The sequence below is a fragment of the Dendrobates tinctorius genome, unplaced genomic scaffold, assembly GCF_039654945.1.
Source record: "Dendrobates tinctorius isolate UK_male_01 unplaced genomic scaffold, ASM3965494v1 ptg000240l, whole genome shotgun sequence".
Lineage (NCBI taxonomy): Eukaryota > Metazoa > Chordata > Amphibia > Anura > Dendrobatidae > Dendrobates > Dendrobates tinctorius.
In genome coordinates this window covers 9,370,456-9,395,959 of record NW_027361907.1, presented here as the reverse complement: position 1 = coordinate 9,395,959, position 25,504 = coordinate 9,370,456, and the positions used below count along the sequence as shown (strand labels likewise).

General features: G+C 39.8%; 1 protein-coding gene across 1 annotated transcript; it reads right to left on the bottom strand.

The window, feature by feature from the left end:
• Positions 1–1,014: 1,014 nt before the first annotated feature.
• F7 (coagulation factor VII) lies at positions 1,015–25,504 on the bottom strand. Its single transcript, XM_073556857.1, has 8 exons — positions 25,372–25,504; positions 20,885–21,048; positions 13,355–13,379; positions 13,158–13,271; positions 11,818–11,955; positions 11,521–11,621; positions 6,045–6,171; positions 1,015–2,691 (listed from the first exon to the last, which is right to left on the bottom strand). The coding sequence occupies exons 1-8, from the start codon at positions 25,442–25,444 to the stop codon at positions 2,132–2,134; spliced, it is 1,302 nt and encodes a 433-aa protein (XP_073412958.1). The 5' UTR covers positions 25,445–25,504; the 3' UTR covers positions 1,015–2,131.

The window sequence follows — 25,504 nt, the reverse complement described above, 5'->3', positions numbered from 1 at the left end:
CAATCATGGACTCTCCAGGATCTGAACTTAAAGGGAATCTGTCAGGAGGTTTTTGCTATCTCATCTGAGAGCAGCATGTTGTAGGAATAGAGACCCTGATTTCAGCGATGTGTCACTTAGTTTCTTGGGTGTATGAGTTGTGACACAATCAGAGTTCTTTGATGTAACATGAAGCAGAGCTGAGAAAGTTAACACCGCCCCACTACGCTCAGTATGTACATTTGTGCAAGTTATATAGGAGATATTTCCCACTCCTTTAGGCTCATAGCAGCATAGAAGCTTTTTGATAAAGGGAATCTGTCAGCTAGTTTTTGCTATGTAAACTGACAGCAGCAAGAGGTAGAGACAGAGACCCTGATTCCAGTACTGTGTCAGTTTACTGGGTGCAGTGGTTATGATATAGTCACAGTTTTCTCTGCTGCAGATCTAGCAGAGCTCAGTTCTTTAGTTGTTTATAACGCACCCACACCACAGCTTTCTGTGTACAGTACATTGTATAGTGACAGACAGCTGATGGTCGGTGGTGGGGGCAAAATTGAACTAGTAGGCACAAGGCCAGTTGTCCTATAGTGATAATCTCCTGCTGTTAAAACACTGATTGTGTTGAAACAGCAAAAAACAGCCAAGTAAGTGACAACTCCCTGTAATCAGGCTCCTACACATTATGGTGCTCTCAGATTACATAGCAAAAACCTGATGACAGATTCCCTTTAACATCAAGAGTCAATAAACAAAATGGATGTATTTGTGTCAAGAAATTTCTATGTATCATAATGTTTTATTTTGTTTTAAATAATGATCTTTATAGAACAGCTAATGTATGATAATGAGAAGGAAACTTCCTGATACTGTTTCCTGTTTTTTCTTTTTAGGTCAAAGGGGTAAAAAATATTATTTTTACAGCAAAAGGGAGAGAAGCCCATGAAACTAGGTGTTACCTGCTGTGATGAAGAGTTTTCCTTAAACGTATAGGCAATTGTTGAAAACATTCAAAAATTACAATAAACACAAAACTTAAACCACAAAAATATTTGTATTTGAAATGACAAATTAAATGGATGTACAATATTACAGAATGATATAACAGACATATTCAATGTTTATAGAAGATGTTTAGAGAATATAAAAAACTTGGAAAAGTTGTATAAATCATCAGTTTCCTAACTTTTGGGTAACCGTTGTATAAAAAAAAAAAAAATCAACATATAATTGCTTTTGAATCCTCCATTGATCTGACTACAACTGTGATCATGTAATAGAACCACTGACTCAAGAGATGAGGGTAGGAGGCTGTGTGTTTTATTTTTGTCTTATGTCACTTACAATTAGTATATGAATATATCCTCTGTAGAGAGAAACAGGACTGAACTATAGCGCCAACTATTGGATAACGCAAACCTACAAGTCAATACTGACCCTTGTCAAGTCAACTAGCCTTGTCACATGACTTAGTGTAAGAAGTGAAACCAGACATTCCATTTGCAGGCACATGTTTCGGGATGTTTGCCCCCTCATCAGTGCAAAGCAGAATGCCTGATTTGGTTCGGTATGTAACAGATTTATCTGATCTGAATGCAACTGTTCTCCTGAATCTGGTGAGGTTTTTTTTTTGTTTTTGCACCTTTTTTTTCCTAGAGTAAGGTGTCCTCTTTATTGTATGTAAATATAGTTTTGTTAGCCAAGGGGTCATGTTCCTCAACATGACGCCCCCTTGTCTGAATAGACTAGATTTACATGCAAAAAAACTGTTATTAGATATCAGGAGTGGAGGGGTCCAGAAACAAAAAAAACCCAACAGATCCAGGAGTATGGTGGTACTTAGACCAATTTAAAAATGTACTTATTTTTGCTAAATGACAGGTCCACTTTAAAAAGATAAGTGTAATGCTTAACCCTTTAAAATATACAATAAGATTTTCTGCATGTTGTATAATGTTTTATCCTTAATCCAAATCAGAAGAATCAGAAGAGGTCAAGTTTCATCAGAGCCTCTCAACAAAGCGGCTTCAGGCTCCGGCCCTGTAAGTAGGAGCAATCGAACAATATCTCAGCATAGAAGTAAAATGTTACATTGTTTTCAGATATTTAGTGTATGCTGCTAAACAGCTCATTTTCTTCTGATAATGGTAAATTAGCTGGAATCTGGCTTCATCTTCTCTGTCAACCAATCTGCATATCGAGATACTCTTGTATACACCCCATAGGTATTGACTTTGGCACACCCCAAGCCCCAGCTGACAATACCGGTTAGATAATAGGTGTCTTTATATTTTGTGGCATAAGGACCACCACTGTCACCCTTACACGAATCCTTGCTGCCATCAGTGAAGCCGGCACAAAACATATTGGCGGTAATATTCATCTTGGTCTTCTCTATACATTCTTGTGTCATCACACGGGGCAGGATGACTCTCCTAAGTACGTCTGGCGTCACTCCACCTTCTAGAAGACGACCCCAGCCGCTCACAACAGAGAAGGAGCTTTGGTGTAACAGCTGATTTTTAGCGAACTGGATGTCAGGCAGGCACAGAGGAACCACGTAATCAGTATAGTTCACCGTACCGTTCAGTCGGAGGAGAGCTATGTCATTATCGTTGTTTGTTGCAATCCCAGCAAACTTTTCGTGAATTATGATTTCAACCACTTTGTGCTCTTTTTCAGTTCCTTCAGCTTTGCTAATTCTATGATCACCTGCAAGGTTAATTAACATAATCACCATCATGATCATTATTAAAATGCTATTGCTTTTTTTTAATAAAAGTAAATGTCCACCTTTTATGGAAAACATTTCTTAAAGGGGTTGACCAAAACTGACATATTGGTGGGTCATCATTTTCAGATTGGTGGTGATCTGACGCCCGAAGCCCTCACTGATCTGCTATTATCAGCTCTGACGAAATCCAGAAGTAAAAGGTACATAGACACTCATAGACATGGAGGAGCTCAGCTCCATGCACTGTGTAGTTGCCATTCACAGATACTGCATCTCAGCTCAGTGAATGACAACCTAGATGGAATATCTAGTAAAGGCCACTACATGGTGTGTGGCGCTCTGTATATTGTTTATACATAGTAACATAGTTAGCAAGGCCGAAAAAAGCCATTTGTCCATCTAGTGTAGCCTATATTCTGTCAGAATAAATCCCCAGATCTAAGTCCTTCTAAAGAACCTAATTACTGTAACATACAATATTGTTACTCTCCAGGAAGACATCCAGGCCTCTCTTGAACCCCTCGACTGAGTTCGTCATCACCACCTCCTCAGGCAAAGAATTCCAGATTCTCACTGCCCTAACAGTAAAGAATCCTCTCTAATTGGCACCATTGGAGTTGCTAACAGCTGAAGTGTGGGGGGGTGCTGGACACCCACAAATCTGATATTGATGACCTGGGTCATCAATATGAATAAAGGACTGCGTGGCACGCTCTTAGAGAGTCGGCGGCGGCGCTCAAGTAGGATTCCACTCCAATAATATGGTAATGACAACGTGGATGCGAGAATTATAGAATTGTTATTTCATAACCACAATCAATAAATAGAATTGACGTTTCAGAGCTGAAAATATGCAAAAAGAAAAAGACATTTTTTGAACAACTATGCTCAAGATCTAAATATCATAAAAATAATAAATGTACATGCAAAATTCTAAACCAAAAATGTGTCAAGATCCAAAGATAAGATTTATTCCAGATTAGATGTCATCTAAATGAGAAACCCATCTATGCGAGTATACTGCATGAGATTTATAAGCATTTTCTTTATAAAGCAAAATATTTGATTGCTGTTATGAAATACAATTTCTAAAATTCTCGCATCCACATTGGAGTACCAAGTTCCCTGTTACCATATTACTGGGTCATCAATATGCTGACCCTGGATAACCCTCGTGTAGGCCACCTTTGACAACCATATTTTTCTTACCTAGATGCACATATTTTGGCTAAAGGTCATTTTTGTAATTGGGATTCATAAAAAATTTGCCCCAGTTTATTTTCTGCAGCCTGTCGCACTGTCTGTCGCTGGCTGCAGAATCAATCAACTGAGAATCCGTCAGTCCAGTGGGAGAGTTTACAACTGTTTTATTGTTATTTTTTAACTCCTAACAGATGATGTATGACCGTAAACCACATCAAAGTCAAATGTCCAGGGAAACAAAGAACTTGGAAAAACAAAACCATACAAAATGTTTAACGAAACCAAATTACAAAAATGATTTTTAGCTCGAAATGCATGCATGAAAGTAAAAAACAGTTATTGCCCCAAAAGGTGGAGAACACCATGTATGAAAAATGGGTTTTGTCTGTCAAAAATGTTGGCAAGGGAAAGGAGAAAATGCAATGAATTAATGAAAGAAGCAATACCGGACCATTCAAGTACTGCTCCACACCAGTTCTTGTGGATTTGTCTGCAGTGATGATGCAAAGTCTACCTCCTACCGTATGACTCCTTCAGACGACCACTGGCCTCAGAAGTATACATTACTGAGGCCAGAGATTGTGTATAGAGGTCCCATGTCGTATATGTCAGTCAATCAGCAGGTAAAGTAGCACTTATTTTATTATTTCATTACATTATCCTATTTTTCACAACTCCTAAAACCCATTGATAAAACTAAAGTTATCCTGGTGACCTGCAGCTGCCGTGGAGAGTTTAATAGCTTTCTGTATATCCTAAGCTCTCAGTATCGCACTGCAGAGTTGGCTGCTTTTAAAGGGATTGGCCAGCCAGTTAATTATTTTTAAAAACCTCTTTAGAATACAATGAAATGTTTAAAAAACCCTTACCTTATCTATCCCTGCTGCTATTTGGACACTCACAAGTCTTTGTTAGTTTTGTTCCAATGATATTGCGTCAGACATGTGACCTAAGCGGAGTTTCTAAGCCACACCCACAGCCGCTGACTGGCTGGATAAGTCACATGTTTTGACAACACATCATTGCCAAGAAGAACTGAGACCTGTGGAGGCATTGGGAACCATGAGAATGGCGGCCGGGGATATTATTTAGGTAATTATTATGGAAATTTAGAGCCATGTTATAGTGTGCCAAGTATTTTTAAAAATGAAAATACATATATACTGTAGATTGGCGGACAACTCTTGTAACTCCTTGCAGATGATTCAACATTACAATCCAAGCAGTTAACATAAAGGCCAGAACGAAATATGTAGCATATTGGATTCTGCTATTGAAGCCTAAGTGAGATAGAGTATGCAAATTGCCTCTTCAGGAAGGGGACGTGAACTTTATAGTGCCATCTGTTGGAAGCAGCAATCGTACAAATCACTGTCGACCCTTTAAGGAGTGAATAAGTGAAATAGGGTACTTTCCCCCATATCTCTCATCAGCCTTAGGGATCGCCCAGACGACTATATTTTTGGTGCGATCTGACAAAACATAGGATTACACTCGGACCAATATCATTCTATAGGGCCGTGCATGCTTTCCACAGATCGAGTCTATCCAAGGAATAGCAATCGCAGCATGTATAATTTGATTCCTTAAATTGGATCGCACTCGGCCATTTGCATCTATGGGGCAGCGGAAAACATTGGCCACACGCCACACTCGGATGACATCCGGGTATGGTGGGATTTTCACGGACTGACAGAATGAAGAAGATGGAGAATTATTCTTCCATCTTCTCCACATCCACGTAAATCGGATCACACTGTGATCAAACGCTGATCAGAGTGTGATTAGCATAATCGGCCCGAATCTCTCGGATGAGAGAAAATATGGTCGTGTGACCCCAGTCATATTCTTGCACGAATGGGTCCATGCAGAGCCTAACTTCTGCAGATCTAAGTGCAGAGCTGCTAAGTAGTTTTGTTGCGTTGTCATTTTTACTGAATCTGGGGAGGCTGGAAGTGATATGGAATTTAATTTGTAGGAGGAATATTTTCCCAACAATACACTAAGTTAAAGCTTTCTAGAATTATTTCATATTTATTCTTCATCATGAGTGCCCCAAGTTCTGCTGCACACGCACACATATGTGTATCTGTAGAAACGCTCATCCATCTGTTGTTTTTCTACTTACCAAGGACGACTGTTAATTTATTTTTGAAAGAGGGTTTTAAGCAATGAGCCGCAGTAACTACCCAGTTTGGTGCAATTAGTGTCCCACCACAGATTGTCATTAATGGTCTATCTAAGACGACTCGAGCCTGCAAATATATTTTTAAAAATAATGATTAGTTTTGGATCCCTGATATTAGCACCGGTCGAGTACTAATTATCTGTTTACTGATACACAATTTCATTTTAACAAAAATTGAATTTATTTCAAAAGACGGAATGAAGCATTTATGTCATATCGTGTATGAGGAGGGAATATCATCTACATTTCCTATTTGTAGGACGGTGCGAAGCAAATCTCTATAAAATGTGGTTACAATTAAACCACCTGCAATTAGATAATAAAAGTTGTTAGAAATGTTTTTTGTACATTGTATTGATTAGTAGAAAATATGGGGTATATATTTAAAGGTGATTTCCTTCAAGATAGTAATCAGTAGAAGATTTTCCTGAGGGGTGTAATTTCAAAATGGTTCACTTTGGGGAGAGAGTGCTTCTCCGGTTCTGGCATATAAACTCTTTCAGAAAAATGTGTGATCCAAAAAATCAAATCGCACTCCTTCACTTTTCCAACCACATATTAGGTATTGAGGCATTTAGAAGAAATTGTGTAACAAATAGTAGCGTATATTTTCCACTCTCAAAGTTTGTAAAAAATGAAAACTCTGAAGGCAAAACAATATTTTAGTGGAAAACAAGTCATTTTTATCTTTAGAGCCTTAAAGGGAACCTGTCACCAGGATGTGTACAGTAATCTACAGACAGTGTCAGGTCGGCGCCGTTATACTGAATAAAATGCTACCTGGGGGTTATGAAATCCGTCTTGTGGTTGTTGTTTAATCTTTATTTTCAGTTAATGATATGCTCGTGATGTGGGGCGGGCCTGGAGGGGGTCTTTATGTGTTGCTCTGATTAAGTATTCACTATTCCTCACTGACCTGCCCCCTAGTTTACATAATGAATATTATACATACATATTGAAAAAAAAAACCCTTCTGCAGGCAGGCGTTGGCCATGGCAGAAATAATTATAAATTTATATGCACATTACACATGTGATTATGCTGCAGCATATCATTAACTCATAACTGAAAATAAAGATTAAACAACAACCACAAGACAGATTTCATCACCCAGGTATCATTTTAATCTGTATAATGGTGCCGTCCTGACACTGTCTGTAGGTTACTGTGCACAATCCTGCTGACAGGTTCCCTTTAAGGTATAAAATGCTGTGAAACAACTGTGTCGACATCTCACTATACCCATAGATTAATTCATGGAGTAGTGTAGTTTGTAAAGTGGGGTCACATTTGCGTGAGTTCTACTGTTGTGGCACCTCAGAGGTTATGACGTGACATCCACATACCAATCTGGCAAAATCTACACTCCAAAATGACCTTCCATTCTTTTTGAGCCTTGCCATGCGCCCAAACAGTAGTTTCTGACCTTATTTGAGGTATCAGCATTCTTAGGAGAAATTGCACAACCAATTGTGAAAATAAAAAAACTTGGGACTAAAGCAACATTTTCTTGGAAGAATATTTTAACCCCAATTCCCAAAAAGTTGAGATGCTGTGTAAAATGTAAAGAAAACAAGAATGCAATGATTTGAAAACCTTTTCTAGCCATATTTTATTCACGAGAGAACATAGAACACATCACAAATTTTAAGTTACATATTTTTCCACTTCATTTGAAAAAATTAACTAATTAAAAAATTGATGACAGCAACACATCTCAAAAAATTTGAGACAGTGTTAACAAAAGGCTGGAAATGTGAATGGTACTAATAAAAAAAAAACAGCTGGAGAGTCAATATTCAACTAACATGAATGCATTTTATATACAGTGATGTGACTTAAATGAAAATCGACCCTCCAGTTTTTTCAGCCTTTTGTTATGACCCTGTCCCACCTTTTTTCATATTTGTTAGACCTTGTTAGAGAAGCAGAGTCTCTCAGAAGCAAAAATGATCATAGGATTCACCAATCTGTGAACAACGGCATCTAGAAATAGCGAAACAATTTCAGAAAAATATTCATCAATGTAAAATTGCAAAGACCTTAATATTCCATCATGTACAGTACATAATATCAAAAGAGGCAGAGATTGTGGAGAAATCCATGTGGACAAAGGACAAGTCTGACAGTCACTATTGCATGCTCATGAGCTCAGGAATACTTCCAGAAATCATTGTCTGTGAACACAGTTCTCTGTGCAACCCACAAACGCAAGTTAAAGCTTTAGTATGCAAAGAAGAAGCCATGTATCTACACAATCCAGAAACGCCTTCATCTTCTCTGGGCCAAAGCTCATTTAAAATGGATTGCGGCAAAATGGAAAACTGTTCAGTTGTCAGATGAATCAAATTTGAAATTCTTTATGGACACCATGGACGTCTCCTGTGGACTCGAGAGAAAGGGACCATACAGCTTTTTAGCAGCGAACAGTTAAAAAATTTGCATCTCTGATGGTATGGGGCTGTATTAGTGCCTATTGAATGGGAAGTTTACACATCTTGAAGGGCACCATCTGAGCTTTACATAGAGGTTTTAAAACAACATATGCGCCCATCCTGTCCTGACAACATCTACATCAGGGATGGACTTGCATATAAGACAATGCTAAACCATATACTAAGTCCATCTCAACAACATGCCTTTGCAGAAGAAGAGTTCGAGTGATGCACTTCACACCTGCAGTCCAGACCTTTCACCAACAGAAAACACTTGACGCAGAATAACCAGGACTGTTGGGCAACTAGAATCCTACATCAGACAAGAATCGGGCAACATTCCTCTCTCAAAACTTCAGCAATTGGTCTCACTCATTCTCACGTCATAGACATTTACCAACTGTTGTAAGAGGAAGAGGATGTGCTACACAATGGTAGACCTGGGCATGTCCCAACTTTTTTGAGAAATGTTGCTGCCATCAATTTTTAAATGAATGTTTTGTTGTTTTTTTTCAAATGAAAAATGTGCAACTTTCAACTTTTGTTATGTGATCTATTTTAATCCCTTCCCAACATTGGGCGTGATAGTACGCCGATGTCAGACACCCTACCCTTGATGTGGGCTCCGGCGGTGAGCCCACATCTTTCCCAGCACATGTCAGCTGTTTTGAACAGCTGACATGTGTCCGTAGCAGTCGCGAGTGGCATCGCGATCCACCCGCGGCTATTAACCTGTTAAATGCCGCTGTCAATCTCTAACAGCGGCATTTAACATGCGTTTCCAGCAATCGCGCCAGAAATCCGCCCATCGCTAACCCCTGTCACATGATCGCGCATCAACGATGAGTTGATATGAAAACCATAGGTCTCCTGCAGACCTCTAAGGTTGTCACTGCCGTAATTCTGCTACATACAGGCGATCTGATCAAGTTATGGCAGCTTTTAGTCTACCATGGAGACTGTTGTAGTATATCAAAAGTAAAATAAAAGATTTTAAAAATATAAAAAAAGTTCAAATCACCTCCCTTTCTCCCCATTCAAAATAAAACAATTAAAAAAAAATCAAACCTACACATATTTGGTATCGTCGAGCTCAGAATCGCCGGATCTATCAATAAAAGAAGAATTAACCTGATCACTAAATGGTGTAGCGAAAAAAAAAGTCAAAAAGCCAGAATTATGGGTGTTTTTATTGGTCATCGCAACATTGCATTAAAACGCAATAACGGGCGATCAGAAGATCGTATCTACACTAACATGATATCATTAAAAACATCAGCTCGGTGCACAAAAAATAAGCCCTCACCGAACCCGAGATCACAAAAATGGCGCAATTTTTTTTTTTTTTTAATAAAGTTTGGAATTTTTTTTCACAGAGTAGATAAAAAAGAACCTAGATATGTTTGGTGTCTATGAACTCGTAATGGCCTGGAGAATCATAATGGCAGGTCAGGTTTAGCATTTAGCGAACATAGTAAAAAAGCAAAACAAGAAGCCAGTATAGGATTGGACTTTATTTTTGCAATTTCACCGCACTTGGAATTTTTTTTCCCATTTTCTAGTAAACGATATCTTAAAAACCAATGGTGTCGTTCAAAAGTACAGCTCATCCCACAAACAACAAGCCCTCACATGGCCTTTTTGACTGAAAAATAAAAAAAAAGTTATGGCTCTGGGAAGAAGGGGAGCAAAACACAAAAATACCTCCGGGGGTTAAGGGGTTCACTGAAAACCAATTTTTTTTGGAATTCGGTTGAAATTTTTTAGTTTTACAGCCCAAGGTTGTAAAATTATGTAAAGCACCTGTGAGTTCAAAATGATCACTTCACTTTTAGATTAATTCATTTAGGGGTGCAGCATCCAAAATGGAGTCATTTCTTGGTGGCAATATAGAATGATTAATATTTTTCTAAGTTCTATATTTTGTGTAGCATTAATAAGTCTCGTGGTATCGTATTATGTTTACTAATTTTTAAGGTTTACTATTTGGTCTAATATTTTCCTATCTCATATATAATGTTTTGTGTTATGATTATGGGTAGTTAATTAAGAAAAAGACATAATAACAACAACTCAAAACATGTTTGTCAGAAGGGGGTGGCAAATAGAAATTTCCAATGGGAACCACATTTGTCTTTAAATGGAATAAGAAAAACTACTCACAGAATAATAAACAGAAATGATTTGCTCACAGATCATGTATGCATTCGTTTCTCCAAAGGCTTCATATGATAAGGGTCTTAATTTGGCCTCACTGGTGATCCCGTAATCTGACTTTGGGTCAGAATGAAAACAGCTACAACAGCAGTTTCTGCCGTTTTACAACCTCCGAGACTCTACAAATGTGACGTGGCATCCACAATCTATTCCAACCAAAGTTGCGCTCCGAAAGTCAAATAGTGTGCTCCTTTCTTCTGAGCCCTGTCACGTTCCCAAAGAGTGGTTTATGAACACATATGGGGTATTACAATGTTTGTGAGTAACTGTACCAAATTGTGGGGTCAATTTTCTTCTATTACACCCCGTGATAAAGTTTATTTACTGATAAAGCAATATTTTAGTGGAAAAATATTATTTTTCATTTTTTCATTCCATTTTGCGTTTATTCCTGTGAAGCACCTGAAGGGTTAGAGATTTGCTAAATGCAGCTTTGAAGTCTTTGAGGGGCGCAGTTTTTAAAATGGGCTATTAGATGGGGATTTTCTGACATATAGGCCAAACAATGTTACTTCAAGAGTGAATTGGTTCCTAAAAAATAGGGAATGGGTTTTGTAAATTTCTTTGAAAAAATGAAAAATTGATGTAAAATTTTTAAGCTTTCTATCATCCTAACCATTAAAAAATGTTTAAAAAATGATGCCATTGTAAAGTAGACATATGGGAATTTTTATTTATTAACCATTTTGTGTAGAAAGATGGATGTCAGATTTGAACAATTTGGCCTGAGCAGGAAAGTGAGTGGAGCTAAAAGAACTTTATACCTGCCATGGACACTCTCCTTTTGGACACTCTTCACCTCCAACTATTCGCCCCGTTTCTATTTTCTTCTTCAACACTGGTATCTGTCCACATGGATATTCCACTGTTAAACAAGCATTGGAAACATACTGGTGAATTATAGTAGGAAATCTAAATATTTTCATATATTCCTACAAGAATTTTGTCCTGGAAGACCATATCTATACTAGTTAGCTTTAACAATGGCTTTTTATATGGTATTTGCCATTCTAATCTACCCCATCCAACAGTTGCCCAATAGTAGATGATATTGTACTGACCTGTAGGGATGCATGATGTTCCATCTTCCCCTAGAGCATATCCTTCCATACATGAGCAGTGTCGAATGGTGGGAGTGTCATGACATAACTGCTCACATTGTCCATTCTCAAATTCACACCTCAGTGTGCCATTTTTATCTGTAAAAAGGAACAAAATGTTATTCTGACTCAATACATCATCTTCTAAATGCACTATCCTGAGGCTTGGTTAGGTTTAAGTCCTGGGAGGGAGATGCCAACTGAACCATTGTTTGACCAAGTTTTCTTATGTCTAGGTCCACCGAAGTGAGGAACTCTTTGCTCTCTCCAACATACTATGTGTTGCTAGGCCAAGACTTCCAAAAGCTAATTCTGTTGAATATGACTCGTCTCTCAAACAAGGTGTGGACCACCTGGACTGAGACTCTGAAAAGTGACAACCACCTCAATAAAACCCACTCTGATTATATAAAAAAAATTGGGGTATTGAAGTGAAACAATGGGAGGCAATATAGTATGTGAAGATAAAATGGGGGTCCCTATGTATAAAATAAAAGCAGCAGGAGGCATGCTATGAGCCTCTCTTGGGGCTTCTATCAAGACTTGATGACAAGAACTGTGTAGCATGACACCCTATTCTTTCTATAAAAACATGTTAAGGCCTCATCACACATAGCGACGCACCAGCGATCCCGACAACGATATGACCTTGTCAGGATCGCTGGTGAGTCGCTACAAGATCGCTGGTGAGCTGTCAAACAGGCAGATTTCACCAGTGATCAGCACCAGCGACACGGGGGTTACAAGCGACGCACGTCGCTTAGTTACCCACTGTGCACCTTAGTTACCAGTGCACTGGTGCAGGGAGCTGGTAACCAAGGTACACATCGGGTTTCTAAGCGGCGCGCGGCACTTAGAAACTCGATGTGTACCTTGGTTACCAGCTCCCTGCACCAGCGCACTGGTAACTAAGGTACACATCGGATTTCTAAGCGCTGCGCGCCGCTTAGGAGCCCTGTGTTTACCTTAGTTACCAGCGCCAGCTCACTGATCGCTGGTCTCCCACCTGTCACACGCAGCAATGCATGCTGGCCAGCAGGAGACCAGCGATCAAAAAAATGTCCTGGCCATTCCAGGATGATCAGCGATACTCGGCAGGGGGGCCGGTCGCTGGTCAGTGTCACACACAGCGATCTCGGGGGCTTTAATCTCATCAGTACCACAATGGATCTCATAATTAGTGAATGTGGATCCTACAGGAATCCTTCATATATAGATTTGGCATATTGTCATAGCGTCTGTTATAAACCAAAGCAGTGTGGACAGAGCCTAATGAATAATCTATTGAAAAAATAACTTACTTGTTTCACAGTTTCTGCCCTCATACCCCTCTGGACATAGACACATATAGAACTGATATTCATCATAGCACGTGCCGCCATTTTGACAAGGATTGGAAAGGCATTGGTTTTCATCTGTGAAGAGTTCAGACTTGACATTCTTACCATATCAATAACACAGATGAGATTGGCTGTTCATCAGCTAGCAGTTTACATACCTATGTATAGCCTCCAAAATTCTTTCTAGAAAGGAGGAAGAGAATTTCACATTAGCCCTTCTTAAATCATGATTTTGCGCAATCAATGTAATAATATGGAAATAGAGCCAATCAGAAAATAATGTCTCACATGCAGGCCTCATATTCAGATGATTGTGTTTTCAGTACAAGTGCTATCTGTGTTTTTCATAGATAGCACTTCTACTTTTATGAGTCATTCATACGTACGTGGTTTTCTGCGGACCGAGGAGTACACGCAAAATGGTGAAGACATGTCCAATTTTGATCTGAGTGTTGGATCAAATTCTTCATTGCAAGTCTATGGGTCAATGAGAAAATTGTACAGCACTCGGATGCCATCTGAGTGTGGTCCAATTTTCATGGATTGTTAGACAGGAATATAATAGAGAAACATTTTTTTTCTCGTACAAGAACAACTCGAAAAACTAGGACTGAACTCCGACCAAACTCTGATTGAACTCAGATGAAATTGTAACTAAAATCACTGATGAAACTTGGTCAGTTTTTCTTGTATATGAAAAAACTAACAAGTGAATTAGGCCGTAGAATGACTGCACTACTCTTTCACATAAAGGACATCACAATTTTAAATATGGCAGTTTAGGGGTTTCTTATTGTTCGGTGGCTTAGAAAGGAATACCTAATATCTCAGGTGGTGATAAAGTCATTACCCCTTTCACGACATATGATGTTTATTTACTTCATATGTCATGTCCCAACCTAGGATGTGGACTCACATGCCGGGCCCACATCTTATCCCACACATGACAGCTGATTTAATCAGCCATGATGTGCCTTTAACAGCCATAGGTGGAGTGGAGCTCTACCCCTAGCTGTTAACCTGTTAAATCACGCTGTCAATCTCTGACAGCAGCATTTAACACAGACTAACATGGCCCTGGTGATTCCATGCTCCCATCGACGAGCCCGTGATCGAGGGATGCCAATGGGTTGTCATGACAGATGGGGGTCTGCTGATGATCTCCATGCCTGTCATTAGGATCCTCCTGTGACTGCCAGCCCGTGACCAGCATTCATAGGAGATCGTGATTTTCACTATATGTAGCAGTGCTGATGTAAGGGGAGGCCAGGACTGTAGTAATGGCCAGAGACACTGAAGCATCTGTGTCCCGACCTTCCCTCACAGAAAACTGTAATCCTTTGCTCAGCATACCTGCGTCTTCAGATTCAAGTCCCCCTGGGGGCTTCACAAGTGGTGGCAGCCCTTCTTCCAGGCAACCCCCAGTAATGGAGACACAGTCCAGTATAACTTTAACGTTTTCTTTACTTAGAACTTCACACATTATATCCACAGTTGGCACACCATGGAATTCACATTCAACTTGACTTGTTTCCTCAACTTTCCATGCTTTGCTGATGCTTCTGTGTGGCATACGACCGGACCGTCTTAGACTGCTCCCCAGATTGTTCCTGGCCTAACCTCGCCATGATGACAATTCCTTCTGCCTGTTTCACCCCAGACCTGAAATTATCCGCCACCCGGTTTAGTTGCCTCTGGAAAAGCATCCGGCCGGTCTGTACCATTCCCTGCAAAGTTTCAACTTCCTTCTGCTCCTCACTCGAACCGACTCTCGCCCTAAAGGCATCTGCTCAGGCTATGAGTCGCCACATCTTCTTTCTCCTGTACTGGCCCACTGCAATGATGCCCAGTGGCTGTGGATAACGTGGGCTGCAGCTACTTAACGTTGCGTGGCTGCTGAGCCGTCCTGGGCCTATAGCCCATGTGGAAACTTCGGACACCCTGGCTCCGTCTCACTTACTTCCCTTCTGCTCTAACCTTATCTCTCAGCAGCCCCTCCTACACTTAACCCTATACTACCCATTAACTATTCTATATACTAGAGTGCCCCCTCTAGTGTCCAACCAAGAGTACTACGCTTTCCCTAAACTATATATGAAACAAAGTAAACATTATCACACTATATACAATGAAGAACATGAAAACACAGCAATGGTAATACTCATGAGGGGTAGCAGTACCATATCATACATTAGGTAGTACACAAAACATGTAGCAATACCTGTAAGCAAAAAGGCATAAATACAGCAATGAACATTATTAAACCAACCCCTTTACACTGAAGCACAGCTATGTATAGCACAAGTGATCAAATGATTGCAGCTTCAATTCCCCTAAAAGGACTATTCAATACAGTAAAAAGTTTTAAAAATATGAATTAAAAAAATAAATAAAAGTTCAAATCAGCCCTTTTTCTACATTGAAAATAAAACAATAAAAAATTCACAGATTTAGTATAAGAAATCAGATTTGTTCAAAAATATCTGATCTATGAAAATATATTATAAATTAATCTGACTAACAAAAAACATTTCAAAACATCAGAGTTATGTTTTTTTGACTGCTGCAATATTGCAATAAAATACAATAAGAGGTGATAAAAACATTGTACCTACACCGAAATGGTATCTGTAAAAACATCAGCTCTGGGTACAAAAAGTAAGCCCTCACACATCCCCAGATCCCAAAAAATTAAAATATTACGCGTGACGAAAATTGGCGACAAAAGCAAAAACGTTTTTCCATACAAATTTCAATTTTTTTTTCACCACTTAAATAAAATAAAAACTATACATGTTTGGTATCTGCATACTTGTACTGACCTGAAGTATCATATTGAAAGGTCAGTTTTACAATGTAGCCATTTTTTTATTTAAGGGATCCTTCTACCTGCAGCTCCAGGGGACTGCTATGGGGGCGGCCTTCACTCCCACGTATGCAAATCTTTTCCTGGGGCAGTGGGAGAGGGAGCTCTTCCTGTCTGACAAACAGGGGTCGATTGACCGCGTTCCGTTTTGGACGCGCTATATCAACTATATCTTCTTTGTCTGGCAGGGCACCTCTGTCGACCTTATGCAGTTTGTCTCTTCCTTGAACAGTAATGATCTTAACATATGACTCACCCTGGTGTGGGATCAGGATAGGATAGACTTCCTTGATGTGACAATTAGAAGGGATGGGGCGGGTCTTGTTCAGACGGACATCTTTCGCAAGAAGACAGCAACAAATATTCTACTCCACGCCTCCTCATGCCATCCCCGCCATATGATCAGGGCAATTCCGGTGGGCCAATTCCTCCGCCTGCGACATATTTGTTCCAAAGAGGAGGACTTTAAAACGCGGGCGGATGAATTAAAATCACGTTTTTTGGCCCGTGGTTATAGCAGGAGATCAATAAAAAAAAGCATATCATCGGTATAAGTATTCCAATCGTGATGATCTTCTGTATAGGAATCCTGAGCGGAAGCCCAACACTGATAATGTGGTTAGGTTTATCACATCATACCACTTACAACATGATAAAATGTGATCAGCTATCAAGAGGGCATGGCCTATTCTGAAGGTCGACCCTGTTATTCAGAAATTTCTTCCAGATAGTCCATCCATCACATTTAGGTGGGCCAGAAATTTGCGCGACCAACTCACCCACAGCCATTATGTTGGTCAATCTCCATCCACCTTTCTTGATGAGATCCCTGGTAGGGGTGGTTGTGTGCCGTGCGGCAGATGTTTCGCCTGCCCCAACATCGAGCGAAGTACTACTTTCGTTAACTCTGATGGGTCTAAATCCTACCCAATTAGACAGAGAATTACATGTAACTCCAGATACGTAATCTATTATGCCACCTGTCCGTGTGGCCTAATTTATGTAGGTTTAACCACAAGGCAACTAAAAGTTTGTATCAGAGAGCACGTGTTGGGGATTCAGGCGGCCTCTGTATGCACGGACACTTCCACCCTTAAAACCCTGCCACGTCACTTTAGGGAATTCCATCAAAGTAATGGTTCGCTACTTAGGGTACGAGGTATTGACACCCTTAATATAAATATTAGGGGGGGTGGGTTGTCCAGACGCCTGGCCCAGCTTGAAACAAGATGGATCTGGACACTTAGGATGATTCATCCGGATGGCCTTAATGAGAACATGTCTTTTGCTCCCTTTCTCTGTTTTTTGTCTGTTGGCGTATTGCACGCATTTATGTGATTACACATTTTTCTTAATTTTTTATATGTTTTTAATATTACATTCTGTTTCTAGTTTGGCAGATTGCCTCCTATATGCATTTGATGAGGTTTGACACCGGGATTTGGAACACGAGTGAAGAGTGCTCCGGGGTACGCGAGTGGTCTTCTTCGGAACAAGATGTTTTACATCAAGTATTGTCTACTAGAATACAAGAGAGACTTTTGTGCATTAAGCATTAATTGTATGGTGTGTACGTTTTATAAGTCCATGGATACTGCTATTGTGTTTTGTATGACTCCATATACTTACGCTGACTTAATTGCTAAAAAATCTCTAATTGTTATATTAGTATTATATGTACTAAGCATTACTTATATAGGACCTCAATTAGGAGAGCCTGAGTCCCAATATTGCACTGCATTTTGTATTTTGCATGGTCTATAATGTTATTTTACTTGTATATTCCTTTACTGTTATACATGGATATATTCCTACATTTTTATATTTATGATATTAAGGAATATTATACTTTGTAATATTATCCATCAGTAATGTGGTTTTGCAATTGTTGGGAGCAGACTTTATGATCAATATGGCTTGGTATTATGCTGTGTACAAGCTGGAGTACTTCAGTCTTTTGGTTTTCCTCTTATTGTGGATATTTGGCTGCCCCTACTTTTGCCCTAAGTTATAGTGTCGGTCTGTGGGTGACTGGGATATACTGCGCATGCGCCGCTTCCCTCCTGTTCTGGGTCTGATGTTCCTCCTCCTGCCATCTGACATCAGGTCACGTGGGGCCCCACGTAGTTCCTGTGCCAGCGTCTGGAGGAAGTGTGACGTTCTCGCTCAGAGCGGGCGGTGCGGCGGTGTATGGCACTTCCGGTCAGCACTGTATTTAGACACGGCGTCCTCGCTCCCTCTCCACGCCCCCTAAGGAAAGAGTCTCGCGCTCCGAAAAGCGCGTCGGGGAAGGCTGACGGTCCGGTCATCTACAACATCCTCTATCATTAGGTAATGTAGATCTTGGTGTTTGGCTGCTTCTTCACACTTGCAATTGTCCTGGAGCTGCAGTTAGCATGTGCTTTGGACATTGCGGATACTCTATGTACTAATTATGTGCCATATTTATTGTTCTGGTATATCTTTGCATTTGCATGATATTGAGTATCTGCCATGGTTAGTGTAGGTGAGGTATATGGGAGTCTATTTCTATGTTATAGTAATTTTCCTATTAGGGTATATGGGCACTAGCTGTTTGATAATTAAGCATCATAACTTTTAGCATAACCATATTTATCCTACCTATGTGCCGTGCGCATTTATTTCTCTTTGCCTACACCGAATTTTTGCAAATATAGGAAAACATTTCTTGTTGTGGAGGACTCGGTCCATATGCCTTTACATACTGTGTGACCACCTGTTGTGTGCAATTTTCCTGCCCCCGTATTGTAGTGGATGTATTTTTAACTATTTGTAGCTAATAAAGATATCATTTTTTATGGGATTCTATGACTGCTTCTAGTTTTTTCTTAAGCATGCTTTATGCAGTTTTCCCGGTATGTGTCCGTTAAATACACATGAGTGAGTGGTAGGTGGCAATCTGCATTGATATTGTTGAAACCGTTTCCTATCCACATGTGTTATGCTTACCACTATCTAGTTACAATGTAGCCAACAATGTAAATAGAAAATAAAAAAACAGCAATTGTGCGCTTGTTTTGCAATTTCACCACACTTGAATTTTTTTTTGTTTTCCAGTGCACTGCTCTCCCGCCACTGCCATGCTTATTTTTGGGTTACTGAAGGTCAAGGACAAAGGGTAAAATACTGTAACTGAATGTGGATCTTGGAGATTTTCCTAGACGCTTTAGCATGTCCTTGTAATTTAACCAAAATGGCAATAAGTGAGACTACTCTGGCTTGCTTTAATGGAGCAGGGAGCATTCCAAGGCACATTTGTAAAAGATTTGCCTCCCTAAAAACACTGCATCTGTGTCTTAAAAGTGGGAGAATACAATCTCATTTTGCAGAATATTGAAGGCTATGGCTAATGGTAAAGTCTTAGTAAGGCTAGTTTCACACTAGCGTTTATTTCCTGCAGCGCACGGCGCCGCTAAGCCCCGGCCCTCCCGGCTCCCTGCCTGCCCCATCCGGTCATCGCCGCCTACTAGCGCACATGGACGCTTGCGATCTGCGCACCCTATCTTTAGCATAGGGCGTGCAGATCGTGCGCTAGCAGGATTTTGCCGTGCGCTGCGCACTTTTGAAGGTGCGCCGTGCGTGCCTAAATGCAACATGCTGCGTTCGGCGCACACGGGCGCACCTTCAAAAGTGCGCAGCGCACGGCAAAATCCTGCTAGCGCATGGCCAGCGCACGATCTGCGCACCCTATGCTAAAGATAGGGTGCGCAGATCGCAAGCGCCCATGTGTGCTAGTAGGCGGCGATGACCAGATGGGGCGGGCAGGGAGCCGGGAGGGGGCGGGGCTTAGCGGCGCCGTGCGCTGCAGGAAATAAACGCTAGTGTGAAACTAGCCTAAGAATGATTTTTTTGCTCAGTGTTCAAAGCAGAATATCTAAAAGAAAAAACACAAGTTAAAAAACCATGAGTTTTGATGGCAGAGTTTCTGCTCTGAAAACGCAACTAAAAAATGTATGATCACATCCTAAGAGCTCTGAAGTAAATTATCTCATGGAGTCTGTATCTACTTTTATGAATAAAGCCTTTAGCTTCCTGCACCCCAAGCCTACATTCAGATGTTCAGTATTTGGAAAAGTATAATAGAACCACGTCACCACTTCTGGATTTATCACCCACTTATGGTTTTGGCTTACAGAGATACTGAGGTCAAATACTGACCAAATACTGAATATGTGAATTTGGCCTAAGTCATAGCGTTTGAAGGTGGCAAATAACATTTATCTCTTTTGGACAGCACAAAGTCAACACATCAACAATACTAACAATCCTTAAAACAGCTATGAAATACAAAGCAGAAGGCAACATTAGTCTGGGAAAGTTTGAGTTTGTCCACTACAGAGATTTGTCTCGTCATCTTTCATACTTGAAAAGATTTTCATTAAGGCTGTGTTCACACGTAGCGTTTTTTTCGCGTTTTTTTCCGCAGATTTGCCAATAAATCTGCTATAAAAATGCTTAAAATAAGCTTGCCATTCATTTCTATGCATTTTGCACTTTTTGTGCATATAGATGCGTTTACCGCGAAAAAAACCACTTCGCGGTAAAAACGCAGCATGGATTTTTCCGCATTTCTGGCTATTTCTATGTGTCTGGAACCACGCGGGAAAAAAACGCATAAAAACCGTGCGTTTTTTTGCGCAAAAAAGCGCGGAAAATGCACAGAAAAAAAACGCACGTTTTTTGGGAAAGAATCCGGTTTTTATGCAGAAATTTTCTGCATACATGTGCACATAACCTAAGTGGCAAACATACAGAAAGTCAACTATTTTGTATCCAAGTGTTTTTGGCAAACCAGGATTACCGTACGTCTGTCGTCCTTATAAAATTCTCTGGCTTCTTCATATGAACATATTTCTTCATAGCACTCTCGTTCCAAGGATGCTTGCCTGAACTCCTCAAATATACTGTTAGCTCTCCTTATTCGACTCTTTAATACTGTATTGGCCTCTTTGGTCTGTATGAAAACTATAAAGGACAGTGTTAAACCCACTATTCATACTCAACTATTTGGCAAATGATGGATAAAATGCAGTCGAAGATACGGACTTTGGTGGGAAAGATAGACAATTTAAAGAAAACATATCACAATAAAGAGGATCTTGCACCAGTTTGAACATATTAAATTATGGAACAGTAGCTGCAGAACCAAAGAAAATTTACTTTTAATAGTTAATTTCTCCTCTCCATTGCAGAAATATTAGCTTGTAAGGTTTAGGTTATATAATAATAATTTAAGATAACTCCAACTGGGTGTTACCAGAGATTCTTCTCTGGGGGCGTGTGCTTGTTCCCCTGTTTGACATTGACCAAACATAAGCATGAAGCAATATATAGGGGGGAAAATAACACCCCACAACAATAGTTTAGAGCAACTTACTGTATAATTACATTCATCTCTGCTCTTCTCCCAACACTCGTAATCATTCTGCAGTGAGACTTGTGAGTAGAGCAGACTGTCTGTCATTATATGTGTCACACAGAAGAAAGTCTGTTCTAAGCTATTATGTAAATGTCATACAGGGGATGAAGTACAAACCTGTGGTAATGCCCCATTGTGTTTTTTGATAAATTATAACCTAAATTTTACAAGCTAATATCTCTGCAAACCAGAGGATAAATTAAAAAATAAAAACTAAGTTTAATTCAATTCTCCAGCCACTATGTCATGAGGTGGCCAGTTCAACATGCTCAAACTGGTGAAAGATCTTCTTTAACAAACAGTCTGATTAATCAGCAACAAGATATGAAACTGAAGTATCTATGCATCCAAAAAAATATTTAGGTTTGTGGATTCATGTAAATCTCTGCACATTCTGGGTTCAAGAATCTAGTGGATAGTCTTATCTGAGTTTGACTACTATCCCTTTATGTTTGCTTATACAGGGTAGGTTGTCATTTAACAAATAGCACCTCCCACTGGACTCTTAAATGAGCAGAGAAGTTGTTTTTAATAATGACTCATTAATTTTTTTTTCCACAGTTTCTTGCATATGGTTTATTATACACGGCAAGTGATTTGGACACTAGCTTTCGAAATCTTTTCATCTGAACAAACAAAAAAAGGAATGCATTGGAGATTCGCATGTATATAAATCCAACAGCCCTTGCCTCAAACCTGGTTTACTCTTTAGTAATTCATGTATTAATGAAGAAATTGCTAATCACAAAATATTCCTTTTTTAAGTGCTATATAGCACCGTGAAAACATATTGGCCCCGATTCATCAAGCTTGGTAGTGTTCCCGCCAGTCTTGATGAAGGCCATGTTGGAGTCAGTGGGCACGCCTCTTAATAAATCCAGCACATCTTAAATATGGAGTGTGGCATTGTGCACCTCATCACAAATTTTACTCCAGTCAAAGACTGGAGTAAGATTCGTGACATAATGCAGATTATGGAGGTACCATATCATACAGGGCAACGACTAATCTATATATGTTCACTTAAAGGGTGTCTGTCACCAGGAATAACGATGTTAACCTGTTGATATGCATGTAGCTGAATGCAGCGGGGGGGGAATGATCTTTATTCTCTCAGCCTGCATTCGGATTCAGTCATGGGGACAGTGGTGGCGCTGGTTCAGTCATGCTCTGAGTATACAGAGCGACCACTGTAACTGCACCCCCAACCCTGACTGACGCTGGCTTTACATTGAGGCCGGCTGTCAGTCAAGACTAGGGGTGCAGTTATAGCGCCGCTCTGTGACTGAACCGTCCCTATGACTGAAACTGAATGCTGCCAGGGGGAGAATAAAGATAATTCTCTCCCTGCTGCATTCAGCTACTTGCAGGTGCCGGCCGGACAGCATCATAACGCTGTTAATTTGCAGATTAACCCCATATCTGCAGGTTAACAGAGTTATTCCGGGTTACGGGTTCCCTTTATCTTATATCCTAATGTGAACTTGGCCTTCAGATATTTACTTCCGAATTTATCAGCTCACTGATAATTGTGCTTTTTCAGATGTATATAGTGTATAGTCATATAGTATAGCTTACTAAAAAAAATATTGCCCAATTTCCCATTTACAGTAAATGTGTTACACATAAATAAAGATCACACAAGCTCTGTATTCATGATGCCTGAATGATTTGTGAATTTTGCCTTATTTCCAGTTGTATAAGATGATTACAACTTGCACATTGCAACCATTTTACTTAATAAACTTTCTGGTGGACTATGACTTTTCAGTACAAACAAACACCTAAAAGTACAAAACAGCTATGTTTGTAGACGTTACACATAAAACACGATGTTACGTACACTGTTCTTGTCAAGAAACAATTTTTCTCTATTAAATATTATTTAACATCACTTACCATACACCATATCAAACCTGTAAATCAGTATACATTGGCTTGCAAAAGTATTCCCCCACTCCCTGGTATTTTTCATGTTTTTCTACCACACAACCTGGAATTTCACAGCTTTCTTTTTGAGAATTTGCATCAGTTCATGTAAAGACCAAGCCTACAACTGTGAACATTTGTTATTCCTTTTATTGTGAAGCAAACAACAAATTGGACAAAATAGCTGAAAACATCATTGTGCATAACTATTCACCCCCCTAAAGTCAGTACTTTGTAGAGCCTCCTTTTGTGGCAATTACAGCTGCAAGTCCCTTTGGATAAGTTTCTATGAGCTTTCCACTTCAATCCTCTGGGATTTTTGCCCATTCCTCAAGGCAAAACTGCTCCAGTTCCTTCAAGTTAGATGGTTTCCTCTGGTGAAGAGCAATCTTCAAGTCTGACCAGAGTCTCAATTGCATTAAGGTCTGGGCTTTGACTAGGCCACTCCAAAAGATTTACACATTTCCCTTTAAACCACTCAAGTGTTGATTTAGCAGTATGCTTTGGGTCATTGTCTTGTTGGAAGGTGCTTCCAGACTCAGTCTCAAATCACTGACAGACTTAAACAGGTTTCCCTCAAGAAAATCATTGTATTTTGCACCATCCATGTTCACCTCGACATGGACTATTTTTCCTGTCTCTGCTGCCAAAAAACATCCACATAGCATGATGCTGCCACCACCATGTTTAACTGTGTGGATGGTGTTCTTGGGGTCATGAGCTGTGTTGCTTTGGCCAGACATAGCATTTACCTTAGTGGACAAAAAGTTCAATTTTGGTCTCATCTGACCACAGCCCTTTCCTCCATAACTTTGGGGAGTCTATGGCATGTTTTTTTTTGCAAACTCAAAATGAGCCTTACAATTTTTGGTGTAAGTATAGGCTTATTTCTACCCACTCTTCCATAAAGGCCACCTCTATGGATTGCACAGCTTATTGTCATGTGGAAAGATACTCCAGTTTCTGCTTGGGAACTCTGCAGCTCCTTCAGAGTTACCTTTGGTCTCTGTGCTGCCTCTCTGATTAATACCCTCCTTTCCCTAGCTGAGAGTTTTAGTGGGCGGCCCTCTCTTGGCAGGTTTGTTTTGGCATCGTGTTCTTTCCATTTGATGATAATGGATTTGATGGTGCTCCGGGGGATCATCAGAGATTGAGATATTTTTTTTTTTACAACCCGACCTTGACTTGTACTTCTCAACAACTTTGTCCCTGCCTTGTTTAGAGATCCCCTTGGTCTTCATGGTGTTGCCTCTTGCTTAATGGTGTTGCAGCCTCTGTGGCCTTTCAGAAAATGTGTGTGCATACTGACAAATGTGACAGATTACACAAAGGTTGACTTTGTTTCACTAAGCAGGTGACTTATGAAGGTAATTGCTTGCACCAGAAATTTTGAGGGGCTTCATAGCAAAAGTGGTGAATGCATATGTATGTGCCAATTTTTAGCTATTTAATCCCATAAACGCAATTTATGCCTAAATTTTTCTCACTTCACCAACATAGACTATTTAATGCTGATGTGTCACATACAAATCAGATTGCAAAACTATTTAAACACAGGTACTAGTGTAAATACATAAAAAGCCAAGGAGAGGGATGGGGGTGTGTGAATACTTTCACAATCCATTGTAGATACTTTTTGCCCTGTCTGGTCTGTAAATAGTCATTCCTGTTCAGTTTCTAATTTGACAAACTATAAAATGTATACATATGTATTTATAAATATAAAAGAAAAAAAAGACAAATTCACACTAAAAATATGTATAAAGTTATATACAGAGGTATTCTTTATTCTTGGCCGTGAATACTATTGGTATTGCATATGCCATTTTTTATCATTAATTCAAGGTATTAATTATTTCCCCCGTATTTCATATTACTGCGTCCTGGAAGGAAATTACGCCACAATGTACATTATAAGTAGAATACATTCTATCACTTACCAGCAGAAGATAAGAGAGGAAGAAGTATCACAATAATCCAGAGACATGTCATTTTATTTCCTTCTATCCCCATGATGGGAAGACTTTGCTATTCCACCACTATCTGTATTCAAGGGAACACGGCTGGTCCAAG

Bases quoted from the DNA above. Each gene is read 5' to 3' on its own strand.
- F7 (XM_073556857.1), bottom strand. From the start codon at position 25,444: ATGGGGATAGAAGGAAATAAAATGACATGTCTCTGGATTATTGTGATA. The intron at 21,049-25,371 runs GTAAGTGATAGA...TGTCCTTTATAG, and splicing joins TCCTCTCTTATCTTCTGCTG to TTTTCATACAGACCAAAGAG. The intron at 11,622-11,817 runs GTCAGTACAATA...CTTGTTTAACAG, and splicing joins AACATCATGCATCCCTACAG to TGGAATATCCATGTGGACAG.